This window comes from Orbicella franksi, chromosome 1 (assembly GCF_964199315.1).
Source record: "Orbicella franksi chromosome 1, jaOrbFran1.1, whole genome shotgun sequence".
Classification (NCBI taxonomy): Eukaryota; Metazoa; Cnidaria; class Anthozoa; order Scleractinia; family Merulinidae; genus Orbicella; species Orbicella franksi.
In genome coordinates, this window is record NC_138145.1 from 27,588,183 (window position 1) to 27,613,546 (window position 25,364).

The 25,364-nt window shown below is 38.0% G+C and overlaps 2 protein-coding genes across 3 annotated transcripts; one reads left to right on the forward strand and one right to left on the reverse strand.

Annotated features, from left to right (window-relative positions):
- Nucleotides 1-281: 281 nt before the first annotated feature.
- Nucleotides 282-10,585, forward strand: LOC145500640 (anoctamin-8-like). 2 transcript variants are annotated; one of them, XM_081480162.1, is made up of 13 exons: nt 282-493; nt 3,872-3,919; nt 4,259-4,714; nt 4,862-4,978; nt 5,410-5,699; nt 6,073-6,352; nt 6,783-6,838; nt 7,006-7,080; nt 7,491-7,736; nt 8,195-8,386; nt 8,801-8,932; nt 9,292-9,402; nt 9,735-10,585. In XM_081480162.1, exons 1-13 carry the CDS (start codon nt 430-432, stop codon nt 9,795-9,797), a joined length of 2,130 nt encoding a protein of 709 aa, XP_081336288.1. In that variant the 5' UTR covers nt 282-429; the 3' UTR covers nt 9,798-10,585. The 2 variants fall into 2 exon arrangements, with proteins under 2 accessions (XP_081336288.1, XP_081336292.1); XM_081480166.1 differs by lacking the exon at nt 282-493 and adding an exon at nt 1,228-2,636.
- Nucleotides 10,586-14,249: 3,664 nt separating this feature from the next.
- LOC145500657 (SKA complex subunit 1-like) lies at nt 14,250-23,082 on the reverse strand. The gene is made up of 7 exons (XM_081480177.1): nt 22,378-23,082; nt 20,846-20,970; nt 19,014-19,111; nt 18,565-18,708; nt 17,151-17,286; nt 15,324-15,357; nt 14,250-14,859 (listed from the first exon to the last, which is right to left on the reverse strand). The coding sequence occupies exons 1-7, from the start codon at nt 22,460-22,462 to the stop codon at nt 14,708-14,710; spliced, it is 774 nt and encodes a 257-aa protein (XP_081336303.1). The 5' UTR covers nt 22,463-23,082; the 3' UTR covers nt 14,250-14,707.
- Between the last annotated feature and the right edge of the window lie 2,282 nt (nt 23,083-25,364).

Below are 25,364 nucleotides of genomic sequence, written 5' to 3' on the forward strand. Positions count from 1 at the left end.
AATTAAAAATGTACATCCAATTGGTTTATGTCAACAACAAGGTTAAAATGCTCATAACAATTAGACAGCTTGAGTTAAATATAGCATCAACTTGAATACGATTAGCGACGAATAACATTTGCAAACTGTTGGTGATGGCTTTCTTGAACTCAGAACAAGTCATGATATTATGAATCATTTTGGTGTTATTGACCAACAGAACCGTCAATTTAAGACTGTAAAAAATGACAATTCTTGAAACATTTTTTACCATCGTCTATGTTGCCTTAGAGACTCGCTCCTGATGAATTTGACAATCAGATCGATTCAGTCGACTTGTGTCGACTGCAATGAACGAAACACCAGGGAGTTTGAAGTGTTTTCTAAACGACTATGTTAGAGCTACCAAGAGGAAAGCTTTTAATAACCTCAGTGGACGGATTTTCGTAAATGAACGGCATAAAAAACGTATGGGAATTTACTAAGAGGAAACCAAAGACTGCATGGAAATGGGGTAGGTGATTTGCAATGACTCATGCTTAGAACATAATATATAATTTGCAGGCCGTTAATCTCCTTCGAAGCTACGCCTTACAATCTTTATTACCCGGTAGATTTTAATCTTAAAAGTTAAAAGCAAAAACAGCGGCTTGAAAACAATACGTTTTATAACACATATGAAAGCGGTTTAGTGTTTACAGAATCAAACGTGAGCCATCGGTCTATGACCATGGAATTTGCATAAGGAAGTTTTATCAACAGCATTTACTTTTTTTATGCTAGGTTGAAATATGTCCATAGTTATGTAAATTATGCATATCCGCATATATATATATAATATTTTGTCGCAAGACACTTTTTCTCAGGGTATACATGTAGATAATGAGAGTTTACTGAAAAAACCCGCCTCTGTCTTCGTACAAATACCTTGTAATCTCGTGATTAACGCAGAATTTAGCCTGAGGATAGAGTATTAATATATTTAAACCTCTTGACATAAATGGTGGTCACTTTAACAGGTACATACTTAGTTTGTATTCTAATGACTTCTCTAGATAAGAATTAAGAATTTGAATGCCAAAGCTTTCTTAGTTTTAGTACATTAAATATTTAACAGTTAAAGCCATTTTCTTTTGCCTCAAATAATGGGTTATTTTGGCAGCACACCGAATCTGTTTTATTTCTATATTTAGTTCATTGACAACCAGTGTTGTTATTGTTAGGAAAACTTCCATGCAAAATTAACGTCCATAACAACCACTCTTTATTAATTCAAAAGAAATTCAAGAGTGTTCGTTATGGCTACAGCGTCAATGTACCGCGAAAAAGACTTTCTGAAGTTGCTCAAAATTGCTCCTATCAGAATAAATCGGATTGAAACAAGACCATTATACCAATGATTTTTTGTTTCGTTCAGGTCCAGACCTTCTCTCCTCTGTTAACTACCGGAACGTTACTATAGAAAACTATCTTCGTCTTGAATGAAGTCAATTGAAAATTAAAGCTGGAGCTAGGGAATGTGTACTAGCTACTTGTCGGCACATTTAAAAGGTCTGCGTGGTAGAGGTTTGCGGAGAAGTCAACCTCTCATTGTCTATTAAATCGTAAGATATCGCCAACTGGAGAAACCTAACCTATGACACGTCAACTTGTTCTTAAGAGCAGAGATTTTAGAGAGATTCACACCTCCAAATTCTACTAGAACGTCCTGCCATTTTGGCAGTCACCTCTGACAAGGACAGCGGGCTCGACAGATTTTAGCCGCTATAACCTTGTTAACACTTTGCTACAGTAACTGAGAGTCTTAAAATATCAAAGGTCGTCCTGTGTGCAACAAAAACAACATCAGCTTGCTCCACCTAAGGTTTTTCGGTTTTCGTCTTTGGCATTCCCTTTTTGCTACCCTTTTAGAAGAATTTAGAGTTGTCAGTAGAGAAATTAATTGAAATTTCTTCCAAAACCAATATCAAGTGACAATATTGCGAAAATGTTCGTACTTATTTGCAGAGGAGAAAACAAACACAAAATTGCAATATAGATGACACTTCATCCCCGATCAGCCGTTGCAAAGCATAATTGTTATCAAGTTAGGACAATGAACATAAATTTGTTTTCACTCTTTTCTGAGTAATTCACCATGGATTGTCTACATGGATTGGCAACATACTTCGCGCTAAAAACAAACATTATACATATTAAAATGACTTGTAGATATTCAACTTGAAAAGGGAATCGCAAAATATGTTAGTCGATTCACAAATCGTAGAGACCAATTGCGGAATAACGTACACCAAGATCTTCTATTTAAATAACGACTTTTAAAACACATTGAAAATTGTGCAGATTATACTGTAGCCTACTAGCTGATAGCATGCCACATAAAAATATCCCTGTAAACTGCCACCTGTCAATATGGTTAGGAAAACCTGCTGTAAGTATCATTTAAGCCAAAGTTAAACATGTGTTTAACCAATCAGTGCGCGTATCGAGACGCGTCTCTTCAGAGATGTAAATAAAACAGGTGAGTGTAAAGTTTGTTGTCCAGTTTAGTTTTCGAGGCAGATATTGCGGGAATTGGTAGAAACGCACTGGCGTTTCGGACTCATTTAAGCTCACTGCAATGCCTATACCGGATCGAAGGACAAGCGGCAAGGAAGGTACAGATAATGTCTTCTACTTTAACAGCGCGCTTACGTTGACGGCGAAAATTGCAAACAGGTGTCATAAAGAAATGCTTTTGTATAGGTTTGGAAGCCGTTACAAAGATGGCGGTGGTGACAGAAGTGAGGGCCATTTCTCAAGGTCCTTTTTGCCTATTAGATAAAGAACATTTTCATTTTGCCAGTTTTACACTCATTGAGATATTCTCCCAAATCCTCGTAAGTATATCTCTTCGAAAACCAGACGAGGAATCAATTTTCCTGTTTCTATATTTTGTTATTCAGGCGATTTTTTCTTAGCTCAAAATTTTTTTCTTTCATTTCGCTGAAATAAAGAATATATAAGATTTTAAAATTTCCATACGAATTCGCAAGTTAACGAATATCAGCCTCTTACTGAACACTTGTATATACTTGCCCAGCGTCGGCTTCTGGACGAAACCTAAATTATGCAGAACTTAAATACAACTATTGCATACTAACATTGCAATTAAATTAAAGTTGATATCTTGAATATATAACCAAATTTATTTCTGTCAGTTAGAATCTAAGGACTGGAAAATTCTCAAATCAAAATGACAAAATGCAAAATCCAAAAGTTAAAGAACGCTTTATATCTAAATACCGAAGGACTTAACTTGGGCGTGGTCAGGAAAATATCCGAGCATTTTTGCATAAGAAAATTATTACAGACTTTAAAGGAGCTATGTCACAGTTTGCGCGTCTCGAGAAGTTTTTCAATTTCCGAGTCGTCGTTTGCAATCCGTGTTAATCTTCTCCATCTTTAAGTCTTAACCATTCTGGTTCCTTTATGATTTATTATTGTCTCTCTTGCGTTTTGCTATCTAAGTAAACTACTTCTTTCATGTCTCCTTCAATTTAAAGGTAATTTTTGTACACAGCCAAAATAGCTGAAAATACTGTGACTGAACTCCTTTAACTGTTACAATTGTAGTAACTTCGTTTTCCCCAACCTAGGCCTATAGAACCATATGTTCTCTTTACAGATTCCAATACATTGCCTTCAATGTTAGTTCTAAGAATATAAATAAAGGTTATGATAATTATTATTATTCCATTGAGACAAAATTACCTCAGAGCCGATGATTTCGTTTATTCTCATCACCTGTCCAATTGACAATATCTTGATATTGTTAAGAGAAAGTGGATGTGGATCATTCTGAGCATTTAAAGGACCATTTCTTTAATTCTTTTTTTTTTTTTTTTTGCAGCGAAAACGACCGCTAAAGATGTGTTCAGCGGAGATAAAGGCGAGGAAGGTATCGTATTTTTTCAAAAATCATATTTCTATTTATAACAAAAACGAAACGTTTCGTTCAAGTTCATTGTATAGTTTATTATATTACATGTAACCTAAAATGAACTTACACGGGTCTGATAACGCGTTCCACACGAAGCGCGCGCGTAGCGCACAAGCTTAACAGTTTTAGTGGGAATGTAGAAGAATTTATACAGTTGGAGACATTCCGTAATCTTATTATGCTTTTCATTATAGTCCGTGTGACTAGTTCTCCGGAAAATGCTGCGATTGAAGAATTTTCATCGTCCTGGGAAGTTTTGTGTTTGGGTAATAATTTTGTGGTCTCCTCTTCCCACAGGAAATTTTCAAAAAGCTGGAAAATTCGTCTTGTCTTCCAAACTCTGGGAACACTCCACTCCGTCCAAAACATGTGACGTTCTTATCACGTTTCCCAAAAACACTGAGGACTACACGGTAATGTGGCTGCTGTCGAGACTTCGAGCCAGAGTCCCGGATGTCGACGTCCATGTCCGTCAAATGGCTCATTCACCAGTCTACGGTTTTTATCTCACGTCTTCATTTGAAGTGTTTCTCCAACAAGCCGAGCATCTGGGTTTGAAGAAAAAGCTTCGCAAGGGTGGAATAACGGAGTTTAAGTACGATGAACGAGATACCTTCGAGAATTCTGATGATCCTACTGTGTTCTTCAACTCTGGTGAGAGACAGAGTATGATTCTAGAGATGGTGAACGACTTGAGAGCCGTGCAAGGAGACGAACTGGGGAAGATTAAGTTTGTGGAAGGACAGCAGATTGGTAAGGAATAGTTTAATAAGTTTGATAAATAAGAGATTTTTTATAAACTTAAAGAAAGTTGCCAGAATCGTTTTTCTCTCCTCAAGAAGAATCAAAGGATAAACAATAATTAACCATAAACAATAAATTATTTCCTTTGATTCCCAGTCCCCAAGCTGTTGTCGGAAGGCGTGGTGGAAAAGATGTTTCCTCTGCACAATTCAGACGACTTAGCTAAACTGAGGAAGACCTGGGTCTCAGCATTCTTCAAGAAACAGCCTTTAGGTGAGTTATCCAAGGGTTGAAATGTCGCTTAGCAACATGTACGTTGACAAAGTCACCTCATAATCAACATTGTTTTTGCTTGGAACTCGTTTCTACTTTCATTGTTGGTCGAATTATTTTACCGTCTGGATGATTGAGTTTAACAAAACTAAGAGTAAAAAAGGAGCTCTAATTGAGGCGTTTTTTACCACTGATTATTTGTTCACACCAGCACAAGGACAGCAGCAGGTTTAGCTTAGAATGCATTTAAAGGGCCAGGTAACAGAAAAAGCAAGACTGAATCAAACATATAACATTTGCGTTTCCAGTCAATGGAAATGATGCGAACTCATTTCGCGCTAGACTATTCAACTGACACCTTTTCGCACGAGCCTTCAGGTATCAACATCCAACTTTCGATCTCGGTGATATTTCTTTTTTCAATTTTACAGACGACATTTGTCAATATTTCGGTGTGAAGATCGCCATGTATTTCGCCTGGCTTGGTATGTACACTAAATGGCTAATAGCGCCCGCGGTCCTCGGGATCATAACCTTCATTCTGTCCAACAGAGGCGAGGTAACGCGTGATTGGTGCATCTTCTTTTTCAACATCTTCAACATCGTTTGGGCTACGCTCTTCCTGGAGGCCTGGAAACGAAAGAGCGCCGAGCTTGCGTACAAGTGGGGTACAATGGACATGCCATCTGATGCACTGAAGGAGCCAAGACCATTATTTAGGGTTTGTTGTTTGTAGTGTATCGTGCACAATCAGGAGTCCTTATTTCCTTTCAATTTCTTCAAAGCGTGATTACTTTTCTCGAGTCAAAATTCTCCCAGAGCTGTTATACCCCTTTGCGACAGAAACAAGTTTTCCGTTTCTCCGTTATCCTCTTTTCCAAATTATGTAGTTCCCTTCTCTTCCTCCTAGTTGTAACCTCCATCAGTAACAAACTCTCTCTGCACATTACAGTCTTCCTCTCCGAGTTATTAGGTTTATTTTCCCTGGTCGGATTTAAACCGGCCCTAGTTACGAATCTTGAAGAATAAAGTTATCGTCCCATACACAGTCCTGGGTAATAATTTTCATAACATCATGTCATCATTCCACACAGGGTGATTATCATAAAAGTGAAATAACTGGGAGAATAGAAGCACACTACCCATCCTGGAAAAGAAACATCTTCCGTTACTGTGTGTCACTGCCAATCATCCTGACGTCACTGGGTGTCGTCGTAATCAGCATGTTGCTGTGTTTTGAGTTTCAACGCTGGGTAGATGGCATGGAGAATCCTCCAAAACCTCTCAGATTTGCTCCTAAAGTCGCCTTGGCTGTGTGCATTGGAATGTTGGATGACAATTACAAGAAAGTGGCCTACCATCTGAACGACAAAGGTGAGTTAAAGGAGCTATGTCACGGATGGTGCAACTTGAAAAAAATTTTGGCTGTTTTTTTCATGTCGTTCGTAATCTGTCTCAATCTTTTTCAGTCGTAGCTTCATGGTGTCGTGCCATGTTAGAAAACTATTACGTTGTGGTTTCCGTCAGTTTAAAATTAATTTTGCTCCTTGAATTACAAAATACACTCAACAAAATGTGTTTCCGAGTCAAAATGAGTTCGGTTTATTTACGACCATAGCCAATCATACAATCAAAAAATCAATCAAGCAAGCAATCAAACAATCAGACAGTCAGTCAGTCAGTCCATCATATTCGAGTCTTAAAATTCTCGTGAAAACAAAACTGTTTCCTTCAGGGACTGGTAATCGAGTGTATAGCATCCTTTAGAAGCTAACTTCCTCATTTCTATCTTGTTCAATGACAGAAAACTATCGTCTACAGGAGACATATGAGAACCATTTGATCATCAAACTTGTCTCGGTAAGTTGCTCTTTTATGACTCATAACAGTGATACCTTAAACAAACAAGTTCAAATTTGGTGCATATCCGTCGTTTCATGTGGTATTAATAGATCTTAATGCTTGCACTAAGAAGTCCAAGGTGAAGGTTTATTTCTCATTCCAATCTATCAACAATTAATTTTCAGTTCCAGTTCTTTAACGCCTTCATGGCGCTCTTCTACATCGCCTTCTTCATCCGGGACATGGACAGGCTCAAAACGGTGAGTTATAACTTGCAACAATCTACATCTCTGTTTCCTTTGCTTTATCGACTGTTCGGTGCTGAACTAATAGTCGACATCTTCAGTCACCCGAAGAAAAGGATTTTTTGTGCTTAGCCTTATAGAAGACGACATTTTCGCAACAATATCATTTAGAATCCTCATTGTGATGTTCCGAAAAACAAATCGAGGTTTTCTTATAATAAATCATACAAAATTTTGCGAGGCCTTTATTAAAAATTGATTGGATAGCAATATTACCGTGACCAGTCTGAAGTGAAATATATCATCACAAATGCCGCGCCGATGAGTTTTCAGAAAATACTCGAGACTGTTCTGGGACTGGTGTTTTTTGGTATCGAAACTTTGAATCGACGTTAACCTTCAATTGTACATTTCTAAATTTCTAGCAACTTGCCGCACTGCTCATCACCAAGCAAGTTGTTGGGAACGTCAAAGAAGCTTTGGTTCCATTTGTCAAGCAAAAAGTGAAGGAATGGAAACTGAAGAAGCAAGACGCCAAAGCAAAGAAAGAGCTGGACGAGAAAGAAGGGAAAGACAAAGCGACTGGCGAAAATAAATCAGATAAACCAAAGGAACTAGATTCGCCACTGATGAATCAGGCTGAAATCGAGGCCACCATGGCAGAATACGAGGTAAAAACAGTACAGTTCTCGTACCGTTCGACTTAACAAGCCCCCTGTTTCGAAAGTGATTCGTTTTTTGCTTGCATTGCAAGCAAATGCACGCACACCAAAGCGCGCGCATTATAGATAAGGTAAAATCTGCGTCGTGCCAAGTGGTCTATACCGCGAGAGCTTATCCCTCTTTCCATAGCATAAAGCGACCAGGAATATGGATGCCATGCTAATCCATCTTAGGGTTACCAGCATGAAATTCGCCAGTACCCATGTATACACTAAGGTAGAGAGAGGCAGTGTGAGTAACCTGTCTTGCCCAGGAACGCAACGCTATTACCCCGGCCAGGGCTCGAACCCGGACCGTTCGATCCCGAGTTCAGCGCGTAAACCTTTAGGCCACCGCGCCTCCCGCGGTATTCATCCTCAATACATTAGGACTAACCACCTCTAATTGTCCACCTTGTTTGCCACAGGACACTTTTGAGGACTATCTGGAGATGTTCATACAGTTCGGTTACGTGGTTCTGTTCTCCTCCGCCTTTCCCCTGGCCGCTCTGTGCGCTCTGCTTAACAACATTATCGAGATCAGGAGTGATGCATTCAAACTATGCACCAATCTCAGGCGGCCATTTGGGGAGAGGGTGGAAAACATTGGGACCTGGCAGGTAACTTGGGCGAGCCGGTTAAACTTGTTATCAATGACCAGTTTTCGACATTAGAGTGTGATTACGACAGTCCTTACAAAAATCCTTTCATCATAGTGTTACTCAGGATTATCTTGAAAGGTTTATAAGAGAACTCCATGGAGTAGAAGTACTTAGAAAGCTAGAAAATCCCATATCTCATTTTTTGAAAAAGGAAAAGAGAACGGCCCAGTAGCTTTCATTAAATGGTCTTGTCTAGGGCTTTATCTACAAAAGCTACAACCATATTGCCTCTGGGGAAGAAAGCGTTAACTTTACTTTATTGAATGACGACCTTTACGCAACAAACACGAAGCAAGCATAACTTTTTGTCTCAGCCAGTCTGTAAAATATAAACTGTAGGATGGTTATCTGATCCCACTGATTCTCTCTTAGGACGCAATGGAAGTCATGGGCGTGGTCGCGGTGATGGTTAACCTGGCTTTACTCGGCATGGGCGGTTCTGTCCAGCGGATGTTCCCCAACATGACAGTCACCGACAGGATCATCCTCATAGTGGTGCTTGAGGTCAGTTTTCATAGTATGACGTCTTGAACCATTTTCCCCAGTTCTCGATCGTCTCACAAAACTTTAGCACGACATAAGGTCCAGCTGTGAGCCATTCGAACTAATGGCAGCGTAAATGAGTGGTTAGCAATAGGAACGCCTTCCTTCATGTTCCTTGCATTTCTGAGGTCCACATTTCAAGCCCTGCATGCACGGGTATCTGAAATGGTATTAGGTAGTCCCTTGAGTCCTTGGTCCTCCTTAACTTTTGTAAACAGCCTCGTGCGAGATGTGAACAGTCACTGTGTGTTTATTCACTCCATTGAAAGAAACTGGTACAATCTTTTAACAGAGAAACCATGCACTTATTTCTTTTTTAGCATCTTGTTCTTGGAATCAAGTTTGCAGTGGCCTACGCCATCCCTGACATTCCAGAATGGGTGGAGAATGAGATAGCCAAGATGGAGTTCCAGCGGCGAGAAGCTCTTAAGGTAAAAGACAAGGCCTAAATTTTCCCTTATCTACACGTCGAAGAAGAAATTCTCATGTGATTCACAAACGCCATTTTGCCCTCTCTTTTAGCTTCTCTTAATTACTGAATCGCTATGAAGCAAAAGCAATTTAAACATCTTCTTACGACCAGAGCTGTCAATTCAGGCTTCATCCTTTGTGTCATACGCCATTTCTAGTCAAGACTTTGCTTTTCATTGAACTGGGCATTACAAATGCAGAACACATTGCCACCTTCCCCTCGGTGATGAGCCCCTGGTGAGAATGGGGTACCAAACACATTCAATTTCTAACGTTGCATATTCTGTTGTAGAGTGCTCCCAGCACCCCAAAGTCTCCCAAAGATCCACAAGGTAAAGCACACACCCCAGTGTAACAAGGACAATGGATAAACATCAAAAACTGGACCTCAAGTGTGAACCTTTTCAAGTCCATTACCTTGGAACGAACTGCGGTGTTTATGAAGGTCAATTTCCTGGACGCTTCTTTTAAATTTTTTTTTCTCTGACGACTGACAACCATAAAAAATACCAACGATAGAGGATTAACAAAAAAAAAAACATTTTATTACTGAAAATTAGCGACAAAAGGGTAAAGGGTTGGGGCATTTTTAGTTGTCATTTGAAATTTAATACTAGTTTAATTTTAAAAGTAGAGTAAATTAGAATGAATGACAAAACGAAAACGACTACGAGAAAATATCTAACAAAATAACTAATTTGACATCGTCTAATTTTCAATTGTAAAATTTGAACACAATACTAACTTGTTAACTGTTCAACTTATGCTAACTGACATTCATATCATCGACAACCGAAACGTGACTACATAGAATCATTCTATCTCATGTCTTAATTACTAATCAAAAATTATCCAAAACTAATTTAACATCAGGATGTAGAAGTCGAAGAATGATGGAAGTTAACTGTTACTAACTATTAAACACCTCGTCAAAAAAGTAAACTTTTGACATTAGCACGTGGGAGAATATGATTAAAACATGAATTGTGAAAACTAAACGCTGTTAATAATATTCATTAGTAAACTCTTAGTTTAGTTAAAGTAAATACTACTGCTATGTATGTGTAACCCTCTCACGCCTAAAATAACCTACATCACACTTTTCCGTTAACAGATAATAATATTAATAATAAATGAACGAAATGTGAAAGTAGAAAAATGTTAAATGACATTATAAACACTACGCTCAGAAATGAGTGTCTTAAAAGGTTTAAATAAGTTGGAAGTTAAAATAACTCAGCAAATTAATGTGATAACATAACCTTTCTAATTATAATAACAAACTAACAAATAAGTATTTTTTTTTTTCCATAGTTCTAACAAAATCTTCAAATTAACCACAAGGTACAGTGATTAATGACCAAAACGGATAATAAACGGAAGACATACAAAAATAGAAACGTCTACATAAATTACGGTATGAATTTAACTCAACAAACAATCACTAAGGCCACAAATTACCTAATCAGCAGAGAGACTGGGAAAGGATTGTGAAATAACATTAATAGAACTGCCTTTAATATACAGCGTGATAATTATATCAGCACTAAATGTTCTAACACATTTAAATCATGAAAGATCAATTAACACTGACTGATTCAACAAATCACTTCAATGGCTTTTCTAAATATTCAACACTGTACTCAGGAAAGAACAGATACTAACATTTGTACAGACAAAAACATAACACCTTAGGAATTAACTGTTAACTTCTTAACACACGCAAACGTTACTAAAGAAGAAGCTGGGATCACTTCAATTTTTGTACAATTCCGTTATCGCAGATTTGTACAAAAACAACCGAATAACCAAATGTTATGCTAAGACAGAAATTGACGCCGACTAAACGGCGCTTAAAGCAATGACTAAAACAAACAAATATCAAAAATCAAACAGACAAAGAACAAGCACACAGATAAACCACACAGCAGCTAGCAAAACCTGAACCAACATTTCAACAGTCCATAATGCATCTACTTAAAACATCAAGCACGTTAAAGCATATCATCGAGTCACTGGTCATAACTACATGATTCCAAAGTATAACTAAACAAGGACACATACGGTGGATACCAAACAATACACAGTGTTAACTATGTCTGTAGAAAAGTGGTAAAATTGACTGTAATGATGAGGCAACCATTTATAAATATTTTTAACTTCATTTCATGAAAAAGTTGACGCTCACTTTCCATAGCAATATGACCAAAGTAATGAAAAGTATCTAGGTATCTAATAAAGAATCAACGGATTTAAACCGTGATAGATAACTAAAGATAACTCTACATCAGAATAAAGTAAATTAACTCAGTAGACAAGAATAACTATTAACAACTAACGAAAAAAATGTTAACTTAAATACTAACAGAAAATGATAAAGCTCATTTTCAGTTATATCATGAACTATAATCAAGACAATAAATAAGTATAGACGACAGTTGTACGGTTAAGAAATAGAAGTATTAAGTTTACTAGAAAATGAAGTTGACGTAATAAAAATAGAAAATAATATCGACGAAATGAAACTAAGTAACCGAGTAAGCACGTGACTAACAGCTAACAAACAAAAACTGTTAACCACGGAAGCAGCAGGGAAGGGAGAAGCTCACTAAAGATAGCAAACACTTGTCAACAATGATGACTTGATAAGGCTAACCAATGGATAAAATACTGTATTAAAAAATGGAAAAACTGGAGAAGCTAAGATCACAAAAAAAATCCAAAACAACGCAATACTTTTGTGAGCTCTCACCACTTCTGTAACAAGTAACAAACATAACAGCAAGTTCGAAGTAAAACTAACATTTGCCTATAAAAGTGATTGTGTCGGTGACAGTTGAACTTATTTTAACCATTGAACAATTTCAACAATGAAAGAACTAACACGACAAATTACAAAAAAATACTGAAGACAAATTACACAACTGACCAATATTTATAAGTTAACAAACCACTCAAACAAACAAACAAATAAACAAATAAACCCACATAAAATGAAGATGAAAGAATTTACATACAAGAGGGACAATTGTCTAGCAAATCTCATTGACAATATTACAGCATCGAATGTTTTACGACGCTAAGAAAGACGAACATATGACAAAGTAAAGACTAGTACGAGCAAACTAAGATGACAAAAAAGCACCTTCACTCTAGCACACGCATCAGGTCTTTTATTGAAACAAATTTTATAGCGAATAGAGCAGATGTTTTGTATCAATTCTAAATCAAAATATAAATTGTAATGCAAGATTAGCTAGAAGTGAAATACATCACGACTTTTTTCTATTTACATACACTAGATAAGTTATGTAATTATCTTGCAGGCGACATCATAGTTAAATTACTTAACAATTTAATTGCTAGAAAAAAATACTGAAGATTTCACGTTATAGCGCTAGTATAGTATCAGCTGTAGCATCGTTTGCGACCAGAACAGCCAGCCATCGTTTGCGTAAAGAAGAGCCAGGGCAACTGGCAAGTTTTAAAAAGAACCGAAACTGAGGCGCATTCAGATTTCAAAGAATGGCGAGTGTACAAGTTAATTCGTAATGAGTACTGACTTATGACCGCCATTGTGAATTTCTTTCTGGCCTACCCAAACGATGCCAGAAGAACCCAGGAATCAGAATATTGTTTAGATCTCATGCCTTGATCTTCACACTCGAAGCGAAGACTTCTCACACGTGCGAAGAACTGGATATAAGTTAAATTGTTTTTGCACATTTTTAATCAAGTCTCATTTGGAGACGTTATCGTGCACATTCTTTTTAAATTGAGGTAGCTTTTGTAACACCGTGTCTTTTAATCTGTGCTTTTGACATGTTAATGTGCAAAATCTTTACAGCTTTAGGATAAAAAGAGAATTTGTAAAAAAAATTAGGTACGAATAAGAGATGCATTGTAAATGAAGGGAAAATAAAAGGACATTTTATACTTGTGCTGGACATCTGTGAATAGCGTCTTTGCTCTGATTTGCATTGCGCTAACTGAGGCAAGAGACAAAGGTTAATGGCATTGCCTTTCGGCTGTAGCTTACTTAGTACCACGTACAATTTACCTTCGGTTCCCTTACTAAAGAATATGCATTGCACATCCTTGGTTTTAGTTCCTTGGGAGCTTCTCACAACAGGAATCCCTCCTGACAAAAAGTTAAACTCCCAGATTAGTCTCTAGTTATGAAGTATGGATCTACGAAACAAGTGTGTCAATGAAATGGTAAAGAAATACTGCTCCAATACAAAATTCTGAGCTGTACTTTCATAAGGTTTTGTTTACAGTGCTTCACAAGGTGGTTGTAACTTTTCAATGTGTGACCATTCAAATGAAAGCTACTGAGCAGTACCTCTAGGTGGCACTGTTCATTATTTTATGCAAGGCGCAGTGAACGTTCAGGTCTGTGGATCAAAACCCAGTGTATGAGCAATAGAATGGAAGCTATTGATCAGTACTTTCATGTGGTACTGTTTAAAACGCCAAACGCCGTACAAAGTGCCAGGGTGCTACTAACTTTTAAGTGGGTTAAACCCGTTGTGTGAACGCTAAAATGAAAGCTATTGAACAGTACTTTCATGTGGTACTGTTTATTACGCTGTAATAAATTAACAGTACCACATACGGTACAAGGTGCCAAGGTCCTACTAACTTTTAAGTAAGCAGGTAAAGCCCCAGTGTACGACCACTAGAATCAAAGCTATTGAGCAGTACTTTCATGTGGTACTGTTTATTACGCTGTAATAAATTAACAGTACCACATACGGTACAAGGTGCCAAGGTCCTACTAACTTTTAAGTAAGCAGGTAAAACCCCAGTGTACGACCACTAGAATCAAAGCTATTGAGCAGTACTTTAACGTGGTACTGTTTATGTTGTATAAGGTGGATCTAACTTCTACGTCCGTGGTTGAACCCTGAATGTGTGACCAAGAAAATGAAAGTTCTGAGCAGCACGTTGATGTATTTAATACGGTGTTGTTTATTTTCCTTTTACGAGGTAGTTGGTTCCAGTTATTACTAATTGCTACAGCATTGCGCCTTTCAATTGACCAATCTTTACTTTAACCACCAACATGAAGTGTTTGATGTAAATAATATTTCTGTGGCAGCGCGGAAAAAATGAAATGCACAGTGATTTTAATTTAAGCCAAACTTTACCAGAGCTATTTTTACTGCGAAGCGCACCAATTAATGACGGATCGGAGTACATCATTCAAACAAAAATATCAACAGCTATCCACGCACAAAGCAGCTAAACAGTCAGTGTACTTTACAGTTTCAGCACATATCTCAACAGTTTGTTGCCTCGTACTTCCCTGAGCCGCCCACAGTGTCTTAACATGGTGAGTATTGCCCTGCCTGTGGAGTCCATCTTCAACTGTGAATAAGCCTTGAGGTCTTCATCGATGAAGAAATACTCTCCTGTTGTACACAAGAACAAAACCATATTTCCTTCTATGTTTCATTTCCCTCTATAAGCCATATATCCTGCCATAATTTCAGAACTATACTGCTTGCGAACACAATATTCACGAGTGAATCTTTCAGTTACAGACTCTTACCCAGTAATCATTTGGGAGTTGGCAGTCGAGGAGAGATTGAATACTAGTTTATACTGATATAGCGAGGGTTGGGAAGAAAAGAACTTACTCTGGAATTCCCGAAAATTAAAGGGTACAAATCATCAGCATGTAAGTTAAAATCATTCAGATTAAGGAACAAATCATAGGAAAGAAGACAAAACGCATGAAAAAAAGTGATAGAGAAGTATGTTAAAGGAGTTGCTCAACAATTTGTTTCCGCTACTAACTTCACCGATGTATTTTGCTCAAAAATAGCCCATACATCTGTTTGTAGAGCATTATCCAAAGCATTGAACTAATTACCTTCTGTGTCCGGAGTCTCTGCTTCCTTAAAAGCCTGAAGGAACATAGCAAACATTCGGTAAATTCGTCAACAAAACATCGAAAGAAATGTCAAAAAAGGAGCGTAGACAGTCATGAGCATTGGTTGATTGCCAAGTGGTCCCTGTTCAATGTTCACGATGTCAGATTGAAGGCGAAATGAGTGCAAAGTTACGTTCGCATTGTTGAAAAAGAGAAAGAGAGCGTGCACGAAACAAGTTTTGTCCACTCTTTCCTTTTGCGTATTCACCTCGCATTCTGAGAAATTGGCGTCCGTAGAACAGGTTGTGGTTTGGAAAAGGTAACAATTCTCCAACTCTTCCCCTCCCGCCTTTTCGTTCCATTTGTACTGCGTTCTTCTTTCTCCTCACAGCTGGCAGTCAGTTTTTCTCTTGAAATCAGGCAGGGAGTATGAGGTAAGCCGTTTCCCATACTGCCCCTTACGTTCCCGTTCACATTTAAGGTGGCCGAACACTGTTTTCGCGCGCGCTTTTGCTGATGCAAAACATGCCTTCAATAGAGCGATCATTTTATTCAGTTACTCAACACCCGCACTATATGCGCTATTTTTCTCCATTATTGAACGCAGTGTACTGATGCCTTTAGTCTTTTATTACAAAGCTATGTTAGAAAAGGTAACGACGCAAAGAACCCAGCAATTCTCAGCTTTTTCTTTGTTACCGAAAGCACCCAGTTAAATGCAGCGCATGCGCAGTTGCTCGAAAAATTGAGACCGATTGCTTTTGCAGAAACTTGCCGATTTCTAACGATCCAGTCGTTAGAATTTCAAGAAATTTGGCAAAAAAATAATTCAGAAACCACTTGAATGATCTATCGCAAAAAATCTGAATTTTGACATAGGGAATTTTTAATAATACAGAACATGCAGTGAAAACGATTTACGGCGAATTACGAAAGTCGCCTATGTCAAAATTTTATTAGAACAGTGTTGACAGAAGGGATTTAATGTCAATTCATAGTGGGCAAATGATGAAAAAAATCTAACGACTGAATTTTTTTTAAATAAACAAAAACCATTTTTTAAGCCTTGTTTTTAACCAGCCCCGTTGCCATGGCAACAGCAGTCACCTTAGCCAAAATAAGAGAATAAACTCTTCTGTGGTTAACGTTGACTCTCGCAAAAAACGGGCGCCAAAACATAAATATCTTTAAAGTAATGGTGAATTAGGCAGAGGCTCTTGAAAACTATGTTCGGCCACCTTAAACACTAGTCTACCCCAAGAGAGAAAGATTGGCAGCAGCAGTCTATTCTTCAACTATCTCTTGGAGCAGGCCAAGTCAAATAATTCACGACATATAGGGTGGGAAAGTATTTGTGGACTTTTCTTTCTCTGGCCAGCTAGTGCCGCTACAAGAAATTCAGATGGTAGATATTAGGGAGTTTAAAGACCACGACGGCGACGCCGAGGACAACGCCGGTTAAAAAATGATCTTATATTTTACCGTCGAATCCCGCGATACCCCAAAGTCATTTAGTTTGTTTCTCACTGTCAAAATTACCTCGAAACTGAATATGGAACACAGTGTTAAATTCGGAATATAAATTTAAAAAATTAGCCGTTGTCGTTCACGTTCTCCAGACAACGCAGAATTTGGTCATTTCACGTTGTTGGTTTGCACAGGACGGCAAGGAAATGTACCAAGAATTATAATGCACGTGCACAACCATTGTTCTGCTCATTAAACCTTTTGTTTAGCGACGTTCCCGTTGCCTTTGCCGTCGTGGTTTTCTTAATCTCGCTAATAATTATGTTGTGTAATTCGGTAAGAACAGTAACGTCCGCGTACCTTGTATTTCTTCATAACCGGCTCCCCCATGGCTGAACGAGGAAGGCGTAGAATCTTATACTTTGCTGTGATAACTTTATGGATTTCATCTATGGCATTATTGGCTTGATCATACGAGACGCGCCCTTTGATATACCTGCAGTATTATGAGCAGAAAACACTCACTATGAATGCATGCTTAACGATGGAAAGACGAGGTAAAAGTTGCAACAACAGGCATGCATTCTCGTATTCCTATTTTACAGGCTTCCCATACAAGGGGAGAAAGAGCTATAATATAAAATTCTGATCATGTAATCAACGCATTGACTGGTTGTGCAGTCGTGGGACTTCGTTTGTTTCTTGCATTCATAGCCAAATAAAAACACTCCGAAAAGCTTGCGACAGTTTGAAAGTTTTGGGTACGTAGACCTTGCCTATGTACAACATTTTCTACTGACTAGTTGTGAACAGACCCAACGCAAAGGGAATATAAGAGAGTGTTTGAAGGAGCAATATTGACAGGATTTACGATGTACCCAGTTAAAAATGCACCTTGGTTCCTTTGGGATTCCTTTGATACACCATGATCTGAGTGATCTGGCGTCATTGAAAGGGGTAAATCAATTGAACCAGGCGCACAAAATTAGATTCTGGTAAATTTATTGGAAGGGATTCTTTCCAATGCTTCAACGATGTTTTGGATCATTATATAAAAGCACTTTCCCCCTCTCCCAGGGTAATTTTACCAGGAATAGTTTACTCCTTAACTAGGAATAGTGTAAACCTGTCAAGGCCAGCAATCTTTGGTGATAGGATCTTTCCAGGATCCATGAGTGATATTTGAAGGTCTTTCCGGATATTTGACATCATGAGGATTTTACAAAGATCTTAGCAAAACAGCAAATCATTGTCCTTCTTTAAGGCAAAGCGTAAAACTTTGTAAATAATGCCCTATCTAATTGTTAAATTATCTTAAAATTAGTTTTATATTATATATTAGCTTTATTATCGTTAAATTAGTTTTGGTAATATCATTGTTTTTCATCTCTTTTCTTGTTTTTAATTTTTATTATGATTTGCAGGGCCCCACTGAAAACTGCCAAGGCAAGTGGGCTCCCTGGATAGATATTATTATTATTATTATTATTATTATTATTATTATTATTATTATTATTATTATTATTATGTTCCTTGCAAGTATCTGAGGCAGACTGCAAGAATCCTAAGATTTCTAACTTAATCTTTGCTGATTCTGGCAACAGTCATCAAAGATCTATGCAACATCCTTAATGACACTTGAAGATCTTAGAGGAGTTTGTTACAGTCCTCAATAGGATCCTCAAAAAATCTTCAGGAGGATATTTTTAAAAAATTATTGAGAGATTTTAACCAGGGATAAGGGAATTTACTATTTCAATACATGAAACCTTACTTGGGTATTTCATCAAACTCTTCAACTGTGAGGTAAGCTAACTTAGGAAACTCCAATCCAGTGTCACAGGAAACCTCTTTGGCCCGATGGGTCTTCCTTGACTTTGTAACAGTTTCTTTCACAGCTTCCTCTTTTTCTGAGCCCCTAAAAGAGCAAGATTATGAAAATCAGATGCAATTCTTGCGTATTGTCCAAGAATGACCACATGCAATTCCATTTTGTATTTAGCTAGGGTTTATGAAAGGTATATTGAATTTCAGGAGGTAGTTTTGCACATAGAAGAAAGAATTAATGTCAAAGTCTTCTTAGAGTAATATTTAACTATAATATTAATTCCACCAGTTATCCTGGGTCATGTTTTTCAAAAAAGGATCTAGCTTTTCAAGGCTTACATGTAGCATAGCCTTGTAATTCAATTTCATGAAAATCACTTTTTTAATTCCAATTACCTTTTAGCCACCTTTTCCACTCCAGGAAGATGTGAAGGAAGATTGGATGCCACATACTCAAGTCTTTCTCTAAATTTTGTTGCAACATCTTTCATTGCCTTCGATAAAAAATATTCTTAATACATGCTTATAATGTATAGATTTCACCAGGCTTTAAAGTGGAGCTCCTGATTACAATATGTTAACCATAAAGGAAAAAAAGCATTTGTTTTTCTTGGGCCTAAAACTAGACCTATCAGCTGGAGAATGGCTGTCATGTTGCACAACATTGTCATCATCATTGTACAACACATGCACCCATGCCGCTAGCCTGGTTGACCAGGAAAAAAGAGATGCACGGTTGTCTATTTCTATGGAGGGATGTGGTTCTGTTCCTATGATTATAGTGCTCACTTGGCAGTCCTTAGGGCTGCTGGAGCTCTGCTATAACAATTCACGTTGAACTTAAGGTCATTCCCCAGTATTGCATTGCGCATCCCTACTGCGCATAATTTCACGCGTGATTAGCGCGTGCGCATTAAAAAATGGCGGCTTTTCCTTTGCGGCTGGACCTCGCCATAAATGTAAATCGTCATTTTCTCGAAAACGAGTATGGTGACCTATCACTTTTTTCTGTTGTGTTGAATTGAGTCATAAATTTCTCCATGTAAAATAAATATGGGCCAATCCTCAGTGTTGAGCAAGAAACAATCGTCGGAAACATGAATTTAGCAAGCAATCGTGACTATAATCATCATACTATTATAAGGATTTATATGGTATAAACAAGGTGCTGCTGCTCCTAAACGAACATGGGAACCCCTCATCTTTATTTCCAAATTTAAGTTCCTACAATATAAACAGTCAATAGGCAAAGTTTGACAAAAATCTCAGTGCAGGTTCTATTTCAGTGGAATGACCTTAATTATTATTAATAGCAATAATTTCTATAATAATCAAGTTGAACATGAATTATTATGTAAAAAAGTATAACAGTAATTCTTATTCAATTCAATGTATTTGAATGACTGTCAATAAGCAACAAACTAGTGTTTGCAAAATAACTTAAACTTTGATATTAGTAAGTAAACCTTCTGTTCACTGTCAGAATTTCTGATAGATGTGAGGATGTACATGTAACTGTTTTTCCTAAGCATAGCAGTTTGTAGAGTATTGAAGATACGATTCACTTTTTACATGATGTTATTACAGAACCTGTTGTAGTGACACATCAAACATTGGGAAAAGTAGCATGAAAGTGAAAGTTTTTGAGGTGTTTGAATGGCTAATTCCTTCTATAAGGTGTGCCTGCAGGAAATCATGGTAGCTGTATTCATCAAAACGAATATCCAGTCCAAGATGATGAATACAACTACCATGATTCCCTGCAGATGCATCTCATAGAGGGAACTGGAAATTAACTGGCACTTAGGGTATTTGGCAGCAGACAGTTGGGTACCACAAGTTATTTAGGAATGGGGGTTTCTGTTTTGGGGATATTCATTTGCATCTCAAGTTTGTCAGAGTTGTGCTTGAAATTTCCTAGAATGCTAGCAGATTATTCCTTTGCAGTTGCAGGCATTCATTTCGAGATTTTTACTCTGGAAATAGGAAACTGCATGTTACATGTATTAGTCAATGAAAAAAAGACCACACACTGATTACTGCTCCATAAAGTATCTGACCTTAACATGCATATCTTAAAAACAGTCATAATACACTGTATGTGGCTAAGTTCAGTGTACTCTATCAAACATGACAACACTAACACATGTGATAAGTATATAATATTGATTCTGCAAGATTTTACAAGCTTCATACTTCAATGAAAATGTGTGAATGTACAACTGTACCTCTCCTTGGTCCAGTAACTTCTTTTCTTTTTCTACAAGTACTTCAAATGCATCTAGAGCAGTTTCAATTTCCAGCAACTCTTTATCAATTGACCTCAATGCAGCATTGCAGTTTGTAGAATTGCCTTTATACAAGAGGAATGTATTTAGTTTATATGAGCAATCATAGACAATGTATGTCACCAGGTGCTGCTAAATGTAGAAATCCAATCTCTCTCACTGTCCGTGGATGTGTTGACCAGTTTAGGATAGTAATTATTAAAGCAAAAGTAACACTTTGTCAACTGACCTAGAACAAACCATCTCACATCTGATAACCTGCTGTCATCAGTGATGGTTCCAAGCTAGGGACCCAGGAGTCCCTAGTTCAACCTTGCTCCCCTCCTAGGTATTGAAGGAATGTAAGAGCCTTATGGCTGAGACATTACTTTGCCTCTCTCCATCTTTTTTTTTTTTTTTTTTAAATCAGAAACCTCCTCCACCCACCCCACAACCACCTAATGTAATTTGTGACAATCCCAAATTAGCCTAAATTATTATTTTGCTGGCAGGGAGCAGAGTGTTGGAGGTGGGTTCAAAGAGGGCAGGTTCAAGGTGCGCAGTGCTCAGGGGGATTAGGGTTTGAAATAAGTCGCCATTAGCGACATTCTACGGTCAGTAACATTCTATGGTCAGACTTCACCACCTACAGTTGTAAAGTTTGTTTTTCTTATGCACAAATGTCACTTTCTAATTAATTACACCGCTGTTATTTACTATATTTGTATACACTGTGTTTTATTAGAATACTCTAAAACCCCAAGGGTGGCACACTGCCTTGGTCGGGGGCACATGTTCCCTTATTTTTTTTCCACCTCCTGGTTTTTCAGGGTTTTTATGTCTAGCTTTGGAGTACTTCGTCCTCTGATATTTTTAATATCTGTTGACATTGAATAACTGGCACAGTGGCTTGGCTTTTCAACGCGCCTAATTTAATCACGATGTGTGTACGAATGAGCAGTGGAGGCAAAATTGAATTAAGTCCACATCTGTATCCAAACTGGTACATCTACATGCAGTATCATTAATTGATTAACTATTACATGTATCTTCCCTTCCTACCATCCTCCAGTAATAATGTCTTTTGCCTCCGGTTTTGAATCTCTTATAAATTCAAAGTAAATGTGTTTTTTTTATGCCACTTGACTGGTTGAAAAAGAACTGATATTGAAAATTAAGAGTATTTCATTTGTTGATAAGCACATAAAGTTTATGTACATAAGGTTATGTATCACGTTAGATATGCATGGGATTAAAACCACGACACCTCTGTCACAGAATTCTTTGCAGTCACTCTTACAGTACAGAAAAAATGCTGTCTGGCGTTTACTTCAGCTTGTAGACAGCTTGATCGTAGTGTTGTAAATAAACACTTACTCGCTGCTACATGGGGACTTCGCAAACATCAACAATTAAAGGTGATCGACAATGATTAAGAACTGGACTGCACATAATAACTAAATATAACTTGAAATTGCTATTGATTGCCTTACCTGCGCTTCTTAACTCCATGGATCGCTTTAAATTCGACGTTTTTGTGGCGAAACGTGCTGCCATTTCATCAAGTGTAGTCGCCATTTTGAGTTTTAGCGCCAATTTTGCAAATAATAACCGCTGGCTTATAAGCTATTGCAGGCACAGGAACAGGTTGAGGAGATCTGGGTAGCAGTATCCCGCCATTTTTGCGGTCGATGATCCGCAATGATCCGCAGCACTAGCGGCAGTATTAGTCTTCATCATTTCCAGGTTCTTCATCATGCATGTGTCATTTTTAGTTGAGTGACTTAACAGAAAGATTTCTGGATGAACGAGTGGACCTACAGGGTGTTTAAATTAACTTAATTAACTCACAATGGTCCGTGGCTGGACTTGATGTTGACCTTGAACCGAGAAAGGCTCTAAAGAATGAGAGGAAGAAAAATGCGGTTGCCGCCGGCCGGCTCGATTAGAGTATTGTGCAAAAGATCCAACAAAGATTCCTTGAGACAAGAAAGGTTTCGTTTATTATCGGTGGTCGAAGAAGCACTGAATGTAGCTCAAGTAGAGGAAGGACCGTGACGACAGTGAAACTAAAGAACTCGTTTCCGCGAAGGATGGACTGTACAGAGCATCTTGCCATAGAAACAAGACCCCTACTGCAGCAGAGAAACAGGTAAGCTTACTGTACCTAGCTGGCCTTGAGCTAAAAAAAATGGGAGAAGTCGTTTAAGACAATTTACACAAAGAGACTAGTGGTTCCGAGGATAAGGACGGAATTTGATTAACACTTATGATTAACTCGGTACATGTGGTGGGTTTGGCCAGGTACGTGCAGGGACTTGACTGTCATGGAAAGTTCTTGGGCCGCACACGATCAGAAATCTACTTTAGGTGGACAGGAAAAAACATATCATGTTTAAAGCCTATTCAGAAAAACTTAAGCACAAGGTATAGGTTTAAAAGCCCATAAACGTGCAAGGTCTCAGTTCAGGGAGAAATGTCAGGGCATAACGCATTGGTGTCAGAGAGAATTTCGAGTGAGCGAGCTATAAAGGAAGCATGCGAATATTTTTAATGATACCAATGATGATGTCACAGACCTCTCACCTGGCACAAATATATGCCCTACCACTCAGTCTGTTCTGAGTGTTAAAACTTCGGCTTAAGCACAACAACCTACAACTGCAAACCTTACTCAAGAGTCATTCGCTTTTACCGCTCATCAAATTCCTTCACAGAAGGAGTTGGCCCTTGTAGCCAGTTCAGCTACTTCATGGACTAAGAACATTGAAACAGACAATCAGATTTGAATTAAATGTGGCCACAGCCCCTTCACAGAAATCCATGTCATAAACGAGGAAACAAACCAAGAAATGGGAAGCGACTGAGCAGTGCTGATCTTTAGAATATTAGTGAGGAAGTGGCAAAAAATGTGCTAGCAGTGGTAATCCAGTCCAAATTCCAAAAATTGGAAGGGCTCTGGAATTAAAAACTGTTTCTGAGGGTATAGATGGAGGGGTGAATTTTGCAGTTGTTGACAGTTAGACACAATCTGTTGGAAACAGCAAAGGATGAAAGTAGCGGCCTGATTGAAGATCCACAACTAACTTTGCAAGTCTAGTTCTATGGCGAAGCACGTTTCTCAATTAATTGTTGTACTGATCGAACTAACTGAGTTCGGCAAACATTAAATTCAAACAACAACTAACAGCATAAATGTTCCAGAAAATTATAATAAATAGTTACTTCTCTACAGTTCTTTTTACACCCCTGATTTAAATTAACTCGAGTCTTACAACCACAGCACCTTGGCTTACCGTAAATCCTCGAATTAGCGCCCCCACTCGAATGAGAGCCCCTCCTATCCGCCAAAATTTAAAATAAGCGCCCCTCTTCGAATAAGCACCCCCCTCCCCTCCCCCCATTTTGTGGGCGAGTAACGAGACAACAAAGGATGTATAGTTTTCGTCGTGTAGTATTAGATTTGTATATTGTTTCAGTCTGTGAACACGTTAAGTGAACAGGTTGAACACTTTAAGTACTAACGGTGGCGTGATCTAAACTTTAGGATCATAAAGATCAGCTCTTTATGTCGATAAACAGCTATGTTGTTGTTTACGCGCAGATGATGTATTGAAAAAATTGATCACGTCACGCCACTATTTGGGAAAAATTAAATAAGCACCCCGCCTCGATTAAGCGCCCCCTCGAATAAGTGCCCCCCATTTTCTCCTAAATTTTAAATAAGCACCCCGGGCGCTAATTCGAAGAAGTATGGTAACTAATTAATCAACAGACCAGACTCACTCCTGCAGACTGTGTAATTTTTGTTTGTGGCAGTACCTGGAAAATTTCGATACTTACAATACTGTAATGAGCTAAGTGTATTAGACCACGTTATTTATTTATTTATTTGTTTATTTATTTATTTATTTATTTACTCGAATCCGATTACACAAATGATCAAAATAAAACATTAATAAAGGTTACTTACTTTACTTGCTTACTGATAACTCCATCGACTGAAAACTAACACCTTTCACTTTACTCTAAAGATGACTTTCACTCGGGCTGAAGAAACTTCAGTCACCATGACTGTTCTTTTCAAAACCACCCTCACCCCGCCAGACGATTATACAAAACCACTTACAGTGCAGCAGTGAAATTTTAGATTGACGGTCTGCATACCAGCTTTTTGGCTTTTTTGTTCACTCAGTTGTCTGCAGTGGAGTTACAGTCTGTATGCATGCGCACTGATCAGAAACAAGGGTTCGGTTACTTTCTTTTTGTCCCTTGCTATCGGAGCACAATTATTATCACTAAAAGGCAACATTTTTGTTGCAGAGGGATAATTCTATCCACTGGCTAGTTGCCTTTGACATAGCGTGAATCATTCCCTTTCGTCTGTGTAATGCGGTTGCTAACGCCTAGATGGGGCTCGCTTTGAAAAGTCAAGATAATCCGCTTGTAATATAATTTTCCTTTTCCTACTATAAATAAC

Excerpts from the sequence above, each read along its gene's own strand:
- LOC145500640 (XM_081480162.1), top strand. The coding sequence starts at position 430 with ATGAACGGCATAAAAAACGTATGGGAATTTACTAAGAGGAAACCAAAG. Across the intron at positions 4,715-4,861 it reads TGTGGAAGGACAGCAGATTG|TCCCCAAGCTGTTGTCGGAA; the intron begins GTAAGGAATAGT and ends TTTGATTCCCAG. Across the intron at positions 4,979-5,409 it reads CTTCAAGAAACAGCCTTTAG|ACGACATTTGTCAATATTTC; the intron begins GTGAGTTATCCA and ends TCAATTTTACAG.
- LOC145500657 (XM_081480177.1), bottom strand. The coding sequence starts at position 22,462 with ATGGCGACTACACTTGATGAAATGGCAGCACGTTTCGCCACAAAAACG. Across the intron at positions 20,971-22,377 it reads CATGGAGTTAAGAAGCGCAG|GCAATTCTACAAACTGCAAT; the intron begins GTAAGGCAATCA and ends TCTTGTATAAAG. Across the intron at positions 17,287-18,564 it reads GAGTTTGATGAAATACCCAA|GTATATCAAAGGGCGCGTCT; the intron begins GTAAGGTTTCAT and ends ATAATACTGCAG.